General features: G+C 53.1%; 1 protein-coding gene across 10 annotated transcripts in view; it reads left to right on the top strand.

Annotated features, from left to right (window-relative positions):
* ABCB9 (ATP binding cassette subfamily B member 9) overlaps positions 1–19,527 on the top strand; it is a 41,499-nt gene that overhangs the window by 6,486 nt on the left and 15,486 nt on the right. For 6 of the 10 annotated variants that reach the window (XM_067015437.1, XM_067015435.1, XM_067015434.1 and 3 more), the window contains 5 exons: positions 65–478; positions 5,063–5,144; positions 13,716–14,400; positions 18,583–18,697; positions 19,289–19,419. In XM_067015437.1, the coding sequence (XP_066871538.1) occupies positions 13,800–14,400; positions 18,583–18,697; positions 19,289–19,419 (847 nt within the window). In that variant the 5' untranslated portion in view covers positions 65–478; positions 5,063–5,144; positions 13,716–13,799. Of the gene's footprint in view, positions 1–64; positions 479–5,062; positions 5,145–7,658; positions 7,952–13,715; positions 14,401–18,582; positions 18,698–19,288; positions 19,420–19,527 lie in introns of those variants that run through there. The other 4 variants (XM_067015439.1, XM_067015438.1, XM_059040664.2 and 1 more) reach the window with 4 other exon arrangements.

Genomic DNA, 19,527 nt, shown 5'->3' with positions numbered 1-19,527 from the left:
CAGCGCAACCAGGTTCAAGTTCTGTCCAGCCGCAGTGTGAGATGAGTATGTTTCTGTCTTACAGAAGGTGCCCTCCATCCTCGGGGAGACCCATCATAGCACACGCAAGCCATACCTTGGGAACCCCGTCATGGTCCGCCATGCATCCTCAAGACCCCGGTCTGCAAAGCCCCGAGAAGAAGCTTGGATGTCAATCCTATTGAGCTGGCAGAACTAAGGCGTGCAGCTGGGGAGGAAGTCTTGACCCCTAGAAATGACCCCTGCCCCCTGCCTTAGAGTTCCCTCCAGGGCTCAGCGTGATGCAGGGATGGGTGTGGGGAGGAAGACTCTGGGGCTTGAAGACTCTGGCCCTTACCCTAGATCAGCAGGTGACTACAGATGACAGCTGTTGACCGAGGCTCCTCTCTACCGGACCTGAGCTTACACATCTACCACCCACCTTATCTCCGTTCATCCTTACAGCACACCTTTGAGCTAGGTACTATGATATCACCGTGTTACGGACGGGGGAACCTGAGGCCCAGAGAGGTGCAGTGACTTGCCCCCTGTCACTCTCCAGTAAGGGACACATATGGAGTTTGAACCCAGAAGTCTGCCCTCTGAGTTCCCTGTTCACCACAATAGGAATTCTCTGAGTGGTGGGATTTTGAGAGATGTTGACTTTTCTCTTTGGGCTTGTTGGCATTTCCTTCCTTCCTTCCTTCCTTCTTCCCTCCCTCCCTTCCTTTGTCTCTCTCTCTGTCTTTCTTTCTTTCTTTTTCATATATAAATAAACATATATATATATATTTTGGTCACACCGTGCGGCTTGCGGGATCTTAGTTCCCCGACAAGGGATCGAACCCACGCCCCCCGCAGGTGGAAGCACCGAGACCTAACCACTGGACTGCCAGGGAATTCCCTTGTTGGCATTTTCTTGATAACTCTGCTTTGCTTTCCCCACGTGTAGACACAGGTTCACGCTCACACACTCACATCCACAGTCACACACACAAACAGCCTTACATGCTCACACATGCTAACACACAATCACACCTGCGCTCACACCCTCGCTTGAACACACACAATGTTCCACATACAGTCACAGTCGCACGCTCCTATTCATACACCCAATATCTCACACACATGCACACCCTCACAAAAGTACTCACCCACACTCACATGCCCCCCCCCACACTCACACAGAGGCAGCACAGCCCCTGTTCCTTTCTTCTCTAGGGCTCTGCAGCCCACCCCTTGCTCCTGCTGAAGCCCCAGGACCCCAGAAGGAAGATAGGAGACCTCCAAGCCCTGTGATGCGGTGCCAGGCCGTCCTCCCAGCTGTCTCCATTAGCACATTCGGGGCTCCAAGGCTCGAGCCAGCAAAGTCTCCCCTCCAGCACCTTGAGGGGCCGGAAGAGGGCCTCTGCTCTCTGGACAGAGCCTGCACAACAGCCTGACTGGTTTTCCCCCTGGCTGGGCAGGGGCAGCGAGACCCTCCTGTCTGGGAGTGTGGAAGGAATGCGTGTGAGTGTGTGGAAGTGTGTTTTGAGTGACGGACAAGATCCCTGCCCTGAAGCTTTCAGTCGAGTGGGGGAGACAGGAACAAGCAAGGAGACCAGCACGAGATCAGGTTATCCTCGTTCAGTTGTGAGTGCTGGGAAGGCACTAGGCTGATGAGATGGCGAGTGCCCGGAGGCGGCTGCTTCGGACGCGGTTGCCAGGGAAGGCCTCCTGAAGAGTGACATTTCAGCTGAGCTCTAACTGCTGCAGCGAGATCTGCAGGAAAAGGTTCTAGACAGGGAGACTGAAGGGGCAAAGGCCCTGCAGTGTGCTGAGCGTGGCATGCTTGGAGAACAGCAGAAAGCATACAAGAGGGCAAGTCATAGGGAACGAGGCCAGGTGGTATTGAGACCAAATCATTGGGCTTATTAGGCCACTGGTAACATTTTGGATTTTACTGTATTTGCAAAGGGAAGCTGTTTAGTCCTCACAGCAAACCCTATGTGGTAGAAACTATCCCCATTTTACAGATGTGGAAAACGAGGTTCAGGTGGCTTGAATGACCCACCAAGGTCACACAGCTCATACGTGGTGGAGTCTGGAATGGAACCCAAGTCTGACTGCTGGGTTTTTCCTGAAGGCGCAGCCAGGTCTCTCAGTGCCCCCTCCCCTCCTCAGGTGTGAAATCCAGGTCGCTGGGCCACGGAGATCCTGGGGCCCGGCTCAAGCCGGGCCTGAAGCTACCAGGCTTCCCCAGGAAGGAAAACGACGGTTGGGGACCTGCTTCCCCCCTCAAGGACCCAGCTCCCCAGCCCAGAGCTGTGTGGCCTGAGAAGGTGATTAAAGTTTTACAGGCATCTTGATTGCCCAGCGATAGTGAAGGGCCCTGCTCTCCAGGAAAGGATCCATTTCCCCAGCTCTGTGTTCATTCCACTCCTAAGTGCCTTCCTTCCCCAGGAGGCCCAGGGGAGACCAGATCCCCAGGCAGCCACCACGCAGGCTGGACCCTAGCAGCTTCCCCCCACACACACACACACACACGTGCACACCCCGGCTCGCTGGCTAGTGTTCTCCTTTCACAGTAGTTTTTGCAAGATAACCATTTCCCGCTCCTCAGTTTAGACGGGCCCTCCCCGTGCCCCGTCTCTTCCTTGGAAGCAGAGCCCCCAGCCCCTCCCTGCCCCAGCCTGGGCCTGGTCACCAAAGGGAACAGCGGCCAGAATATTAATCGTAAGCACCGAATCAGTACGCTCGTAGCCAGCACTGATGTACTTTTGTTGATCTTGTGAGGTATTATTATTCCTATTTTACAGATGAGGAAACGGAGGCTCAGTGAAGTACAGGGGCCTGTCTGGGGTCATAAACCTAGTGAGTGCAGAACCAGAATTAGAACACGCATCCTTTGGATTCCAGAGTGATGTGTGTGTATGTGTGTGTGTGTGTGTGTGTGTGTGTGTACGTGTAAGTATATGTACATATATATGTATACATGTGTCTATACATATTCTTTTGAATTGACAGCACACATGCACAAATGGGCACAAATCATAAGTGTACAGTTTGGTGAATTTTCACAAACTAGACACAACACTCAGATCCCCAAACAGACCCTCCCAGCCCTGCAGAAGCCCCCCTCCCCGTCCCCATCAGCCACTACCCACCTCCCGAGCGTAGTCGCTATTCTGACTCCTAAGAGCAAAGATCAGTCTTGCCTGTTCTTGAACTTGATACACATAAAATCATACAGTATGTTTTATTTTGTGTACCACTTCTTTCACTCAGCGTTATGTTCTTTATTTTTCCTTTTAATTTAAGTATAGTTGATTTACAATGTGTCAGCTTTTGGTGTTCAGTTATACGTACATATATAATATACATTCTTTTTCATTTATATTGTATGTATTCTTTTTCATACTCTTTTCCTTTATGGTGTATTACAGTATATTGAATCTAGTTCCCTTGTTTATCTCTTTTATATATAGTAGTTTGTATCTGCTAATCCCAAACTCCTAATTTATCCTCCCCCACCCCCAGCATTATATTCTTCTTTTTAAAATGTATTTATTTATTTATTTATTGGCTGAGTTGGGTCTTCGTTGCTGCGTGCGGGCTTTCTCTAGTTGTGGCGAGTGGGGGCTACTCTTCATTGAGGTGCGCAGGCTTCTCATTGCGGTGGCTTCTCTTGTTGTGGAGCACGGGCCCTAGGCGCGCAGGCTTCGGTAGTTGTGGCACGTGGGCTCTGCGACATGTCAGATCTTCCCGGACCAGGGCTCGAACCCATGTCCCCTGCCCTGGCAGGCGGAATCTTAACCATTGCGCCATCAGGGAAGCCCGGCGTTATGTTTTGTTTGTTTGTTTGTTTTTTGCGGTACGCGGGCCTCTCACTGTTGTGGCCTCTCCCGTTGCGGAGCACAGGCTCCGGACACGCAGGCCCAGTGGCCATGGCTCACGGGCCCAGCCGCTCCGCGGCACGTGGGATCTTCCCAGACCGGGTCACGAACCCGTGTCCCCTGCATCGGCAGGCAGACTCTCAACCACTGCGCCACCAGGGAAGCCCTAGCGTTATGTTTTTAAGATTCATCTGTGTCATTATGTGTAGCGGTGGCTCGTCCTTTTTCATGGCTGCATAGTGTTCCACCCGGTGACCACTCCACCCTTCACTGAGTCATTCTACAGTTGATGGACATCTGCATTGTTCCCAGTTTGGTGATGTCATGAACGAAGCTGCTATGAACAATTCTTATTGTGGTTAAAATAAACGTAACATAAAATTGGCCATTTAACCAATTTTTTAATAGACTTTATTCTTTAGAACAGTTTTAGTTTAGATTCATAGCAAAATGGAGTGGAAAGTACAGAGATTTACCACGTGCTCCCTGCCCCCCTCCCACACAGAGCCTCCCCTGCTACAAACATCCCACACCAGATGGTACATTTGTTACAATCGAGTGTCACGTTGATGCATCATTATCACCCAAAGTACATAGTTCACATTAGGGTTCACTCTTGGAGTTGTATATTCTATGGTTTTTGACGATGTATAGGGCCATATATCTACCATTACAGTATCATACAGAACAGTTTCACTGCCCTGAAAATCCTCTACTCTCTGCCTGTTCATCCCCCCATCCTCCCTTAACCCCTGGCAACCACTGATCCTTTTACTGTCTCCATAGTTTTATCTTTTCCAGGATATGATGTAGTTGGAATCATACAGTGTGTAGCCTTTTCCGATTGGCTTCTCTCCCATAGTAATATGCATTTATGTTCCTTCCCTGTCTTTTTTATGACTTGCTAATTCATTTAGTCTTAGCACTGAGTAATATTCCATTGTCTGAGTTACCATTTTATCCACTCACCTACTGAAGGACATCTTGGTTGCTTCCACATTTTGGCAATTATGAATAAAGCTGCTATAAACATCTATGTGCAGGTTTCTGTGTGGACATAAGTTTTCAACTCGTTTGGGTAAGTACGAAGAAGCATGATTGCTGGATCATATGGTAGAAGTATGTTTAGTTTCATAAGAAGCCACCAAACTGTCTTCCAAAATAACTGTGCTGTTTTGCATTCCCACCAGCAATGAAAGAGAGTTCCTGTTTCTCCACATCTTGGTCAGCATTTGGTGGTGTCAATGTTTTGGATTTTGGCCATTCTATTAGGTATGTAATAGTACCTCATTGTTGTTTTTTAAAAATTTTTTATTTATTTTGGCTGTGTTGGGTCTTCGTTGCTGCGCGTGGGCTTTCTCCAGTTACAGTGAATGGGGGCCACTCTTTGTCGCGGTGCGCAGGCCTCTCATTGCAGTGGCCTCTCGCGTTGAGAAGCACGGGCTCTAGGCGCCTAGGCTTCAGCAGCCGTGGCACGCGGGTTCAGCAGTTGTGGCTCACGGGCTCTAGAGCGCAGGCTCAGTAGTTGTGGCCACACGGGCTTAGTTGCTCCGCGGCATGTGGGATCTTCCCGGACCAGGGCTCGAACCCGTGTCCCCTGCCTTGGCTGGCGGATTCTCAACCACTGTGCCCCCAGGGAAGCCCTCATTGTTGTTTTAATTTGCAATTTTCTAATGACAAATTATGTTGAGCATCTTTTCACGTTTACTTTTCATCTGTATATTTCATTTGGTGAGGTGTCTGTTCAGGTCTTTTCCCTCTTTTAAAATCAGGTTATTTGCTTTCTTATTGTTGAGCTTTAAGAGTTCTTTGTATATTTTGGATAACAGTCCTTTATCAGATATATTTTCTCCCAGTTTGTGGCTTACCTTCTCATTCTCTTGACAATATCTTCTGCCGAGTGGAAGTTTTTAATTTTAATGAAGTCTAGCTTATCAATTCTTTCTTTCATGGATCATGACTTTAGTATTACATCTAAAAAATCATCTTCATGCCCAAGAAAATCTAGATTTTTCTCCTAGGTTATCTTGTAGGAGTTTTATAGTTTTGTGTTTTACATTTAGGTCTGTGATCCATCTTGAGTTAACTTTTGTGAAAGGTGTAAGGTTTGTGTCAAGATTTTTTTTTAATGTGTATGTCCAGTTGTTTCAGCACCGTTTGTTGCAAAGCACCATTTGTCTTTTCTCCACTGTATTGCCTTTACTCCTTTGTCAGAGATCAGTTGACTATATTTATATGGGTCTATTTCTGGGCTCTCTATTCTGTCCCATTGATCTCTCTGTTCTTTTGTCAGCACCACACTGTCCTGATTACTGCAGCTTTATAGTACGTCTTGAAGTCGGGTAGTGTCAGTGCACCGAATTTGTTTTGCTCCTTCAATATTGTGTTGGCTATTTTCACACAGCAAAAATGACAGAGCCTGGATTTGGCCCCAGACCTGAGTCATTCTAGCTTTTGGGTAATCCATCCAAGAGCTTTTCTTCATGTACAGTTATATATTTGCTTTTGTTTTTGCACAAACAATATCTCATTTCAACTTGATTCTACCCCTTGTTTTTACTCAATGGATTCTGGAGGTCATTTCGTACCTTTAGGTGACATTTGCGTGTGGATAGATACACAGACTTTTCCCCCCGTGCTACGGGGTATTCTTTTGAGCTATGCTCTCTAATTATTTGGCCAGTTCCCTACGGAAGGGTATTTAGGTTATTTCCAGACTTTTGCTACTCCGGTGACTATCTGCAAACTAGTCTCTTCACTCCCTCCACAAGTCTATCTATAGAAGAAATTCCTACTGGGTCAGGAAAAAAAAAAAGTGCATTTACAATTCTGCACTTTGCCAAATTCCCCTTGAAGGAGGCTGTCCCCTGTGAGGAGCAGAGACTGTTTTACAGAGAGCATTTTTAGCCTCTGACCGGAGGCTGGAGAGATGGCGGAAAATCTTGCCTCCCCTGCCGCCCCTCTGGGCTTGACCTACTCTCCTCAGCTCTTGGTTCAGGCCACACTGATCCCTTTTCTCTTCCTCAAATGCCAGGTGAGTTCCCACCTCAGAGCCTTTCCACTGGCAGTTCCTTTCACGTAGAATGCTCTCCCCCCAGACCTCTCCATGGTGCCCTCCTTCTCACCTTTCACCTCTCTCAGGGAGCCCTTCCCAGTTAAAGAAGCCCCATGGCACTTGCCATTGCCTCACCCAGTTTTATTTCCTTTACAGGAAATCAGTCATACTTGGCACCACATGAAAGTATGTATTTACGTGTTGCTTTTCTATCTCCCCCACCCCGCGAAGGATGGGAGTTTTCCATCGTTTTTCGCGAAACACAGCGCCCAGTGCCTAGCCCCTTGCGGTCACTGAGTACATATGGCTGTCTCCCTCTCCCAACCCCCACCACCCTGGCTCCGTTTTTCTCCATGAAATGTATTCCCTTCCAAAAGGTATAAGTTACTTATTCATTATGTGTATCACCTGACTCCCTCACTAGAATGTCAGCTCCAGAAGGGCAAGGATCTCATTTTGTTCCCTGTAGCATCGGAAACGCTTCGAATGGTGCACGGCACATAGTAGGTGCCTTTCAACAAATATTGGTTGAATGAACGAAGGAATGAGGATCATAACCTCCATCCTCCAAGGCTGGCAGGTAGTCCCTCCAGAGGAAAAGGACGGTTAAAGAGCAAGCGCCCCCAGCAGGTGTGGCCATTTCCTTCCGCTCAGAATGGACCTGAGGTCTCCAGGGGTGGAGCACCGAGCGGAAGGGCCTGGCCCTGCGGATGAGGGCGGGGCTCGTCGCAGGTGGGCGGTGGCTAGCTGTGGTCACGCCCCCACGAAGGCCCCCAGTCCATCAGGAGGCCCCGCCCCGCCCGTCAGCTGGCCTGTGTGCCCGCCCCTCTCTGCTCCGACCTTGCTGCTGCGCAGCCGGGGGCGGGAGGCCCCGAGGAGCCGCGGGAGGAGGGAGAGGCGGGAGGGGTGGAGCGAGCGAGCGCCGGGCGCTGTCTCCAATGAACCGCGTGGAACCCGCGCCCCTGAGGACCCAGGCCCGCTACGCCCCCTCCCACGGCTCACCTGGTGCCAGGTAAGGTGACAGGTAAGAGTGCGGGTCCTGGGACCCCCGACCCGGGTCTTTCTCAAGTCGAGGTGCCAGGCCGGGCACAGGCTGGAGGGACATTTGGCTCTCCCTGCCCCGGAGATGGAGTAGGCATCTCAGTTGAAGGTGGGAGCCTTCCTGGCCCCCCGCCCTGGTATCCTAGCACCCGCAGCTGCAGGTCCCAGCCCCCCATCCCTGCAGCATCCTCTCCACGCCGCACGGAGAATATTGCTTTTTTTTTTTAACCATTCAGGTGCCGCCACCTCTTGGAAAATGGTGAGGGTGCCTTTTGGCGTGGATCCTGGGATGGCTGTTCTCCCCCCGGGATCGGACTGGCGCCTCTTCTGAGGGCTCCCCACACCCTACAGTGGTGCCTGCCCACAGATCCTGAGAGTCTGGCTATGTCAGAAGCCTGGGAGCAGGCCTGGACCTGCCGACCTTGAAACCCCTTCCCCTCAGTCCCCCCGGCTGGCCAATGGGCTGCCCCTTCTCTGCATCCCCCCAGGCAGTTAGGCCTGCGGCTTCCCAAGGGCCTCTCCCTTATTTCTAGCTCTTTGTTAAACAGGGTGCCCCCTCCCCAGACATGACGTGAACTCAGACAGCTTTAAGCTGGTCTGACGGTTCTCCCCCGCCCCGGAGTTAGGCTGGCCTCCATTCCCCTGCTTCAGGTGGGCAGGTGCCAGGTGACAAGAGGAGGACGGCAGGAAGGCCACAGTGACTCTCCATTTCGCCTCACCTAGAGCGGGGGGGTTACCTGAAACAACTTCCCTAAGTGCCGGTGTGGGATGTGTGGCTCAGCAAGGGTGGGAGTCAGGATGGAATAACGTGGACTCAGCTGAGTCCTGGCCCTGCATCCGGAGACCCCACAATAACACTGTCCCACAGAACCAGCCCCAGTCAGCTGGGTGATGACTGCTTTGGGGTGAAAAGTTCACCCCCTGAGCTGCGTGGGCCCCCCAGGTCCTTCAGGACCCTCTCTTGGGAGCCCTGAACAGCCTTGGCCCAGCGGGTGAAGTGTGGGCTTTCAGCCCTGCCTTTGCTTTTCTCTTCTGGTCATTTGACTTCCCCAAGCCTCCGTTTCCCTCTCTGCAAAATGGGAATGATAACCGGGAGAACGTCCCAGAGTAGTGGTGAGGATTAACTGGGACGGGAGGTGACAGGCACTTAGCACATTGTCAAGCACTTAGTAACACCCCATAAACTATAGCTGCTGTGGTTATGATAATAATTGCTATTTGTTACCTCCTGGCTGTTCCAGAGTTTCCTTTTGTGCACTTGACAGCTGGAGATGCCCCAGCCACCATTTCTTCTACTGGGAAGAAAAGCCTTTGACAGGACCTGCAGTGGGGATGTGGTCACTTGCTAATCCTGTGCCATTCCTTAGCTCTTGGGGTCAAGGCGAGTTGTTGACCCTGTCTTCCTGGGCACATCAGGCCCTGGGCCGTGCCTGCTCTGACCTCTGGCCACCACCTTGTCCTTGTCCCTTGGGGCACACACGTCACCCATGTGCCCACGATTTGCCCTCCAGCTCCACCTGGCCGAGCCCAGTTGCGCCCTCCAGGTCAGGCAGATGGTGTGCTGGGACGTGGCCCCAACCAGCCCACTGGCCCCCATCCTCCCCTCCTCCCAGCCTTGGCTGGTGGTCTTGTCCCCTTCACTCTCCTGCTCAGTAACTTTAAAAATAACGGAGTAGTCTGTCCCCACTGAGGGCTGTAACGTGACCCAGGTTGGATTGTGCTCCGTCAGAGCCGGAGCGGGAGGACTCAGCCCTTAGGGGCTGGGGGCCCCGGTGCTAATGCTGCTCTGTCCCCGGCTCACGGCGCGACCTTGGACAAGCCTCCCTCCCTCCCTCCCTCTCTGGGCCTTAGTTTCCCCATCTGTAAAACGTGGTTCAAATAGTCTGTGATGCTGGAGTGCAAAATTTGCTTTTATTCCGGTGAAGGAGATAAACAGCTGGGGCTCCCAGATGGGTGGTTGTCAAATGACATTACCCGAAGTGGAGGGTGTCGGGAAGGCTCTGACCCGGTGACTGGGACTGGGGATGGGGAGAGCTGGCCAAGCCCCTGGGCTGCTCTCTGGCAGATCTGCCTCCTGCCCCACTTCTGAATCCCAGCTCCTTCCCGGCAGCTAAGGGACTCCTTGTACCACCAAGAGGTGAGTTGCAGCCAAGGTGGCTGACGGGGCCCAGGCAGCCGGCAGTAGCTTGGCCAGGAGGCCTGGTGAGGCACCCGGCCAAGAGCATCCCTCCCTGGGCTCCGACTCACACTCACCCACTTGCTGGCTCCTCGAGGCCTCTGCATTGCAGCAGATAGGAGCCTGCGCCGGCAGCCCAGCCAGGGCTGGGGGTGGAACAAGGGCCCGGGCAGGGGGTGTCTGTTCCCCTGTCCCCACCTTCACTCCCTCCCCTGCCCTTGATCCCAGTCAGCCTGGCTTCCCTCGGAGAGGCAGCTGCTGACAAAGCAACTGTCTTCTCTAAGACATACTTGAGTCTTCCTAGAAGTGCTGTGGTGACAGCAGGGCCCAGGCTTGGGGACCGTCACGCCCCTGCGTCCCCTCTGCATCTCAGACCCTCCTGAGCATCATTAAAGGTCTTGCCTACCCCTGAGATGCTGTTTTGAAGAATTATGCCTTTGGAGTTGAGAGCACAGACTTTGGAACTCGAAGGCCTTGGTTCACATCCCAGGTGTGCCACTTCCTAGCTGTGTGACCTGGGGCAGGTCACTTAACCTCTCTGTGCCCAATTTTCTCACCAGAAAATGGGGGTGATAACAGAACATACCTCATAGGATTCTTGTGAGGATGAATGCATGTAAATCACTCCAAACAGTGCTAGGTGCACAATAACATCAGTAAGTGTCAGCTCTTGTTACTGTTGCTGCTGTCCTTGTCATTGTTACCACTGTGTGTCATCAGTTCTGCTGCTTAGCTGAGCCCCCTCTGGTATAGACTCTATTCTCCTTCAGTGAATACTCTCTATTAGCACTTGCTATATGTATATATATATGTATATATATATATATATTTTTTAAATTGAAGTGTAGTTGATTTACAATGTTGTGTTAGTTTCTGGTGTACAGCAAAGTGATTCACTTATCCATATATATACACATATCCTTTTTCATATTCTTTTCCATTATGGTTTATTACAGGATATTGGATATAGTGCCCTGTGCTCTACAGTAGGACCTTGTTGTTTATCTGTTTTATATACAGTAGTTTGTATCTGCTAGTCCCAAACTCCTAATTTATCCCTTCCCCACCCTTTGGTAACCACAAGTCTGTTTTCTATGTTCTTGAGTCTGTTTCTGTTTCATAAATATTTGTGTCACATTTTAGATTCCACATATAAGTGATATCGTATGGTATTTGTCTTTCTCTTTCTGACTCACTTCACTTAGTATGATCATCTCTGGGTCCATCCACGTTGCTGCAAAGGGCATTCTTTCATTCTTTTTTATGGCTGAGTAGTATTCCATTGTGTATAAGTACCACATCTTCTTTATCCATTCCTCTGTCGATGGACATTTAGGTTGCTTCCATGTCTTGCCTGCTGTGAGGAAGGACTTGCTATGCTGACAAGCATTTTAGCTTAGCAGTTTAGAGCCCAGCTTTTGGAACCAGACAGCTCTGCGTTCAAATCCGGGCTCTGCTGCTCACCTGCTGTGTGATCTTTGGCAAGTTATTAGCTTCTCTGGGCCTCAGTTTCTCCATCAGCTAAGTGGGGATGATAATAGTGTAAATCTCGCAAAGTTGCTGTGAGGATTAAATAAGCAGACACATACAAAGCACGTGACACACAGGAAGGGCGGGGCCGCTAGGAAGGGCTGTGCTGCGAAACTGTTTGCTTGTAGTAATTGGGCACCTGCTGTGTGTCAGGCACGTGGTGCCGAGATCGCAAGTCACGTGCTGGCACCCTTCACACACTGGCTCGAGTCCTGGCTTGGGCCTCTGTTGGCTGAGTGATATGGGCCACGTGCTTTTGCCTCTGTGTGCCTCCGTTTCCCCAGCGGTACATGGGCATGTGGAAGCAGCGGCCTCCTGGGGTTGTGTGGGGCTTCTGACATCGGCCTGAGCGCTGGAGCTGTGGGCGGAGAGGGTCTCCCAGTCTGGCCCCCGTTCCCGGCAACTACTCACAGTCACCCCTCCCGTTCGTTGCCCTGCGCTTCTCCCCTCCGCTGGGGACGCCAGAGCTCTGCCCATTTTGCAGATGGGACAACAAAGACCCCAGGGAAGACAGGGACGACCCCAAGTCCTGAGGTGGCACTTGGGGGCGCACCCAGTCTGGTCCCAGTCCTGCCCCAGACAAGCCCCACTCCCAAACTCAGGCCCCCCAGGCCCACCTCCCTCCGTGTCTCTGCAGCTCCTGGCCTCTCCCAGGCCCTGGTCCAGGCCTGAAGGAGCCAACGTGGGACGTACCTTAGGCAAAGCAGACATCGCGCTCCAGAAAACCACGAGGGGCTAGGGCTGAGGGCGAGGGGCAGCCTGGGCTGGAGGAAAAGATTCTGGAAACTTCCAGGCAGAATCAAAAGTCTCTGGATTGCTCACGGGCCTGCAGACACCCCTTCCTGGTCTAAGAGGGTTCGGGTTTATTTGGGGAGACTGAAGGCCTGATGTGGGGAGGAGGGGAGTGGACAAACGTTTATTAAACGTGCACTGTACGTGGTAACAATCAGTACCAATTATTACGGGCTCGGCACTGTGCCCATAGCTGACGTTCACGTGTTAGACCGCCTGCTAACATTTTACTAAACAAGAAACAGGTTCAGAGAAATTAATGATTATAGTACTCGTAGCGGCAGTAGTCATAAGACAGTGACTGTTCATGACATCCTTTGCCGATCTCAGTTTCATCTGCGGAGCCCTGCACATCCCCGCACCCTCACCTCTCTGACCTCACGGGGCCTCTTTGCCTCCCTCAAGCCACACGTTCCTACCTCAGGCTCCGGCTTTGTCTGCTCCACCTGTCCAAAATGCTTTTCCCCAAGATCTCCACGTGGCAGACGCCCTCACCTCTTTCAGTCTTACTCAAGGGTTACCTTCACAGCAAGGTCTTTCCTGGCCCCCTATTTATTTATTTGTTTGTTTGTTTATTTATGTTTGGCTGCGTTGGGTCCTCGTTGCAGCACGTGGGCTTTCTCTAGTTGCGGCGAGCGGGGGCTCCTCTTCGTTGCGGTGCCCGGGCTTCTCATTGCAGTGGCTTCTCTTGTTGCGGAGCACGGGCTCTAGGCACGCGGGCTCTAGAGCGCAGCCTCAGTAGTTGTGGCGCACGGGCTTAGCTGCTCCGTGACGTGTGGGATCTTCCCGGACCGGGGCTCGAACCCGTGTCCCCTGCATCGGCAGGCGGATTCTGAACCACTGCGCCACCAGGGAAGTCCTGGCCCAGTATTTTAAACTGCCCTCACCGCCCCTCATGGCCCCTCGTTCCTCACACCCCAGCCCGAACTCTTAACGTACTGTATCATTTAGTTATGATGTTTATTATCTGTCTCTGACATGAGTGTCTCACCTCCACAAGAGCAGGGATCTCTGTTATTTTTGTTCACTGTTAAATCCCCAGGGCAAAGAACAGAGGCTGGCCCACAGAGGGCGCTCAATAAATACTCCTTGAATGAGTGCAACCGTCACAATTCCTCTGTGAAGTCGGTATTCTTGTCGCTGCCATTTTACAGATGAGTCTGAGGCTCAGAGATGTCAGGTGTCTTGCCCAAGGTCACACAGCCAGCAAGTAGCACACCTGAACCCCTTGCCCTGTTGTCCCCTACAGGTCTGGCCTGGCCCCACAGACAATGGCCTTGCCCCCGTGAGCTAGAGCCTGCCCCTCGGTGCCTGCCCACCACCCGCCAGCAGGATGCAGCTGTGGAAGGCAGTGGTGGTGACCCTGGCCTTCATGAGCTTGGACGTCGGCATGACCACGGCCATCTACGTCCTCAGCCACCTGGACCGCAGCCTGCTGGAGGACATCCGGCACTTCAACATCTTTGACTCGGTGCTGGACCTCTGGGCGGCCTGCCTGTACCGCAGCTGCCTGCTGCTGGGGGCCACCATTGGCGTGGCCAAGAACAGCGCCCTGGGGCCCCGGCGGCTGCGGGCCTCGTGGACGGTCATCGCCCTCGTGTGCCTCTTCGCGGGCATCTACACCCTGGTGAAGCTGCTGCTCTTCTCTGAGGTACGCAAGCCGGTCCGGGACCCGTGGTTCTGGGCCCTCTTCGTGTGGACCTACGTCTCACTCGCTGCATCCTTCCTGCTTTGGTGGCTGCTGTCCACGGTGCAGCCGGACGCCAAGGCCCTCGAGCGGGGGGCAGCGGCCGAGGCCGAGGGCCTCCCCGGGGAGGACCGGCCCGCGCCCGAGCAGGCCTCCGGGGCCACGCTGCAGAAGCTGCTGTCCTACACCAAGCCCGACATCGCCTTCCTCGTGGCCGCCTCCTTCTTCCTCATCATGGCAGCACTGGGTGAGTGAGGGCCCTCTTCTTCCCTCTCAGATGTTTACGTCTTGCTTACGTGGTTCAGACATCAAAACGGATATGCAAAGGTCAGCACTGAGGGTTTCACTCCTAATTCTGCTGCTGACTACCCTGACCCTGAGCCCAGGGCTGACTACAGAAAAAGGTTCCGGAAGCTTCCAAGTGGGCAGGAAACCACTTTTATTCCTTTCTTGTATATGCTTCCAGTGTTTCCTTCTGCGGCTACAAGCAAATAAGTACACGTCACTCTCCCCACCTCTTACACTCCATTCTGTGTCTTGCTTTTCTCACTTAACGATATATCCCAGAATCGTTCCAATCAGTATCTCATTCCTTTATTTGGCTGTGTAACACTGCACTGTGTGGCTGTACCATAGATTATTCAGTCGGTCTCCCGTTGTTGGACTCTTGGGTTGTTTTGAGGCTTTTTCTCTTGTTCATACATGTTTCATATGAATGTGCATGTATCTGTAGGATAAGTTCCTAGAAATGGCATTTATAGGTTCAAAGCATTTTTTGGTAATGAAGCAGAAGAGAATAGAGCCATCAGGGTATGTAGGCTGTGGTAAGATTAAGCGTTGTTTTGTAAAACTTTAATTTTAGTTGTGTGCGCCTGTGTGTGTGTCCCAGTTGGAGATGTAAATTGTATCTGTTACTGTGGGTCTGGTCCAGACAGTTTGAAAGCAACACTCCAGCAACATGGGTGGGAAGGGACATCACAGGGTGGAAACTCCACGGGTTCTGGGGGTGACACGGCCCAGGTACCAGTCCCAGTCCTGCTCCGGGCCTGGCTGTGTGACCGTGGGCAAGTGCTCAAACCTTCCAGAGCCTCACTTCCTCCTTCTGTGAGACGGGGATTGGGAGCGTCCTTGTCCCAGGACGTTGTAAAGTTTGAACGAAAGGGCAGAGAGGAGAAGGACGGATGAGTACGGGAGTGTTAGCTGCTCTGAGCCGCTACGTGTTTACCTCCCAGGGACCGAGTCTGGGAGTAGCCACGAAGCCAGAGTGAGCTCCGAGAGGACAGGTGAGCCCCAGAGCCCATTTCCTCCGACCATCCATCCTCCACCCTCTCCGCCCCGGCCCCTTGACCGCTGTGTGATTTTAGGCGAGTTACTTAACCTCTCTAAGTCTCATCTCCTCATCTGTAAAATGGGCATCAGCAGTCGCGGGGTTGTGAGGTTCAGTGAGTCAGCTCACGTAAGACGCCTCGGACGGCTCGTGGCACACAGAAAAAGCTCCCAGTACATTTTAGTGGCCGTGAGTGTTGCAATGACCCCTTTTCGTTTAACCAGATAGTTTCTCCTACTCATGCTTCAAGGCCCAAATGTCTGCTCCTGAGATGCTTACTCAGATTCTGCCGACCGTGGCCCTTAATTACAGCACTGGTGACATGAAAATCACGCGTCCACTCTCCTTTCTCCCCTTCCAGGCTTTGAGCCCCTCGCGGACAGGGGCCAGGTCTGACTCATCCAGGGCCCCTGAAACCTGGCACAGAATCAGACTCACTGAGTGAATGAATGAATGAATGAATGACCATCCTGCCTGTGTTGGCAGATGTTGCCCCCACAGCCTCGTTTCCCCTGCCTCCCAGGGTGCTGTTGTCAGCTGGTGTGCGCTTAGGGAATACAGATGTCCTAAAACACAGCCGAGCAGATTGCACCAGCCTGCAGGATTAGGTCAAGGTTATGGGCTTCAGCTTGAAATCAGGCCCCCTGACTTCATCAGTAATTTTAATCAAGTTTACTTAACGTGGCCAAGCTTCGGCTTCTCACCCTGCAATGAGGGCTTCTTCAGGTTATTGTGAAAATTAAATGAGGTGAAGCACGGTGCCTGGCAAAACTAGGTACTTCTTCATAAAAGTTAGGTACTGGGGGCTTCCCTGGTGGCGCAGTGGTTGAGAGTCCGCCTGCCGATGCAGGGGACACGGGTTCATGCCCCGGTGCGGGAGGATCCCACGTGCCGCGGAGCGACTGAGCCCGTGAGCCATGGCCACTGAGCCTGCGCGTCCGGAGCCTGTGCTCCGCAACGGGAGAGGCCACAACAGTGAGAGGCCCACGTACCGCCAAAAAAAAAAAAGTTAGGTACTGGGATTATTAACAATTATTTTTCAATCAGCAAGCATCCAGTAGCGTTCAGCTTTTTCTGAAACCTTATAATCTAAAAGAACAACCACCCATTGTAAAAAAAAAAATGGTTAGTTTTAGTGCTGAGTATCTCCCGTTGAGATATGGATTTCATGGCAACCTAACTACAATAATCTTGGGCAAATGACTTAGCCTCTCTGAGCCTCAGTTTCCTCATCTGTAAAATGGGAAGAATGATAATAGACCACCTATGGGGTTATTGGGAAGCATATGAGACTTGAAAGAGATGAGGGAGCAGCTATCTGGGGTAACAGTGCTCCAGGCAGAGGGAACAGCCTGTGCAAAGGTCCTGAGGCAGGAAGGTGCCTGATTGTTAAAGGAAAAGCAGAGAGGCCAGCACAGCTGGAGCAGAGGGAGTGGGGGGAGAGAAGAAGAGGAGGCAGCTCAGTAGCAGAGCCCAGTCGTGCAGGGTGCCGTCAGCCACTGTAAGGCCTTTGACTTTGATCCTGGATGAGATGATCTGCCTTGGGTTTCACAGGCTCCCGCTATCCGTTGAGTGGAGAACAGGCTGATGGGGATAAAGGTGGCAGCAGGGGGAAGCGGGGGTTTGCCGAGATAGTCCAAAGGAGGTTGACAAACCCTGGTGGGGCAGTAGAGGCAGAAAATTCTGGAAATATTTTGAAGGTGGAGCCACAGGATTTGTTGATGGACTAGAGAGTTTCCCCTGGTTCTTGGGCAGAGTGGACAAGAGTTTGCGTGCCCGCTTAGCACAGCACCCGACCCAGCAAGGGCTCCATAAACGTCCACGGTGGTTAATATCATCACTGATGCTTGCTGGAATCATAATGCTGCTAGAGCTCGCTGATGCCCTTTACTTCCCTGTGGGTAAACTGAGGCAGAGATTCAGCGGAGGCAGAACTTCACAGGGGTGGCTGGAGGAGACCCCATCTGGCCAAGGACACAGGGGAGGCCGAGGCCCTCGCGGCTGCCGCCTAGTGGTCGCTGTGCTGAGCCCAGCAGAGGGCGCCAGAGCGCCACGGAAGGCCTCACTGTCCTGCTGAGCCAGTCCTGTAGAGCCGACCAGGGAAGGGCCCGCCCCACGTGCCCAGGGTTCATTCATTGACCTTTACGGAGTGACTCCCGTATGCCCGGCCCTGAGCCAGGCTGTGGCTGCTGCAAGAGCTGTAGTGAAAACGGGGGACACAGCTTGGTCTGACCACCTTCTATCCCGTGTCCATCGTTTCCGTAAGACGGGAGTGGGCATTTATTCGGGTTATTGGGAGGGAATGCACAAAGAACGAGCCCCCTGATTGGAAGCTAATTTGGGTTTGAGTCCTGGCCCTTCCTCCTAATTGCTGTGGGACCTTGGGCGAATTACTCCGCCTCTCTGAGTCTCCCATCCCACCTCTGTGAAATGGAGTGACACCCCTTCCCAGTGCCCCCGTCCCCACGCCCACCCAGGATTGTTGTGACGATATAGCAGGACATACGGGTAAGAAATCATCTGACAAACTGTAAAGTGCCCCATCAAGAAGGGCGGGGTGGCAATTTCCATCATTGCTCAGAACCAGAATATCAACATAATTCTGAGGGTCTAGAATTTGGACTCTGAACCCTCGGCCAGAGAGAAGAAGGAAGTGAACTTTGGCGTCCGTCAGCCACCAGTTGTGTGGCTGGGCGAGCGTCAGCTCATCGTTTCAGCTCCACTTTCCTCATCTGTAAAAGGGGTGATAACAGAGCTGACTTCAGAGTCCGCGTGCAGAGGGGGTGAACTGCCACCACCGGAGCCCCTTGGCTCTATGTGCTCGACGCCCGGTCGCCATTGTTCACGATAGCGCGACCCAGTCTGTATAGATCAAGTAACTCGCATTTCCCGTGTTCCTGTTCTCTGAAAAGAGAGGGCATTAAGCAGCGTGGGACCCCCTGCCCTGCCCCCTGCCCCGTTGAGAAGCAGGAGTTTGCCGAGAGAGAAAACCCCGCGGCGGAGTCAGCTCTGTGGGTGCCATGGGCGCTTCCGGAGGCTCAGGAGGGAGGACACAGGCTCCCCTGGTTGCAGATGCCCCCTGAGCCCGCCCTGTCTCCACAGGAGAGACCTTCCTCCCCTACTACACGGGCCGGGCCATCGATGGCATCGTCATCCAGAAGAGCATGGAGCAGTTCAGCACGGCCGTCATCGTCATGTGTGTGCTGGCCATCGGCAGGTAGCGAGCCGCGCCCTTCCCCCACCCGCCCAGGCCCGCTGCGGGGGGGAAGGAGGGCAGGGCCAGCTCCTGAGAGGAAAGGGCCAGGGAGGCCCAGGAGATGCCCCCCGGGGACCCTGTGCCTCAGCTGGTCCCCGTGGAAACCAACAACCCAACAACCCAGCTGGCTTAGTTCTGCCCCTTGGGTTGAGCCACACCCTGGAGCCACACCCTTCCGTCCCTACAGACGGCTTCGGCCCTCGGGCTCCCCCTTTCACCAGCACCTCCCAGCCCCCGCGGTTTTCCAAGCGGGAAACAAGGGCCAGCCTTGTCTGTGCTCTTCTGGAAGGGAGCGGGGCGTGGCCGGCAGAGCTGGGCCGTTCACCCACAGTAAACGCAGTCCCCGCTGTGCCCTCTCCTTGGGAGCTCCTGCTGGGAACAGGGAACCCCCGTGGTGGCGCCAGCTCCGGAGAGTGGGCCCGAGGTCGGGCTGCCCCCCGCCCTCTGCCCCGCGAGGGGTCCACGCCTGCCAGCGGAGCGGGGTGGCGGGGGGTGGCGGCTGGTTGTCGGAAGGACGCTGTGCTATATATAACATCTCTTATCTGCAATTAGCTCATTCGCCGCAGGTATTCGGGGTGGCATTTTTACCCTCATATTTGCCAGACTGAACATCCGCCTTCGGAACCGTCTCTTCCGCTCGCTGGTGTCTCAGGAGACGAGCTTCTTTGACGAGAATCGCACAGGTTGGTCCTCCCGGGGCCTCGGGTGACCTGGGGCTGGGCCCGGCCAGGTGGGCTTGCCACGCGTTGAGGATTTAAGTGGGTTCGTCCATGGCCTCAGTCCTGATGGCT

The sequence above is a fragment of the Kogia breviceps genome, chromosome 15 (assembly GCF_026419965.1).
Source record: "Kogia breviceps isolate mKogBre1 chromosome 15, mKogBre1 haplotype 1, whole genome shotgun sequence".
Taxonomy (NCBI): domain Eukaryota; kingdom Metazoa; phylum Chordata; class Mammalia; order Artiodactyla; family Physeteridae; genus Kogia; species Kogia breviceps.
The sequence above is the reverse complement of the archived record's forward strand: the minus strand, read 5'-3'. Positions and strand labels throughout refer to the sequence as shown.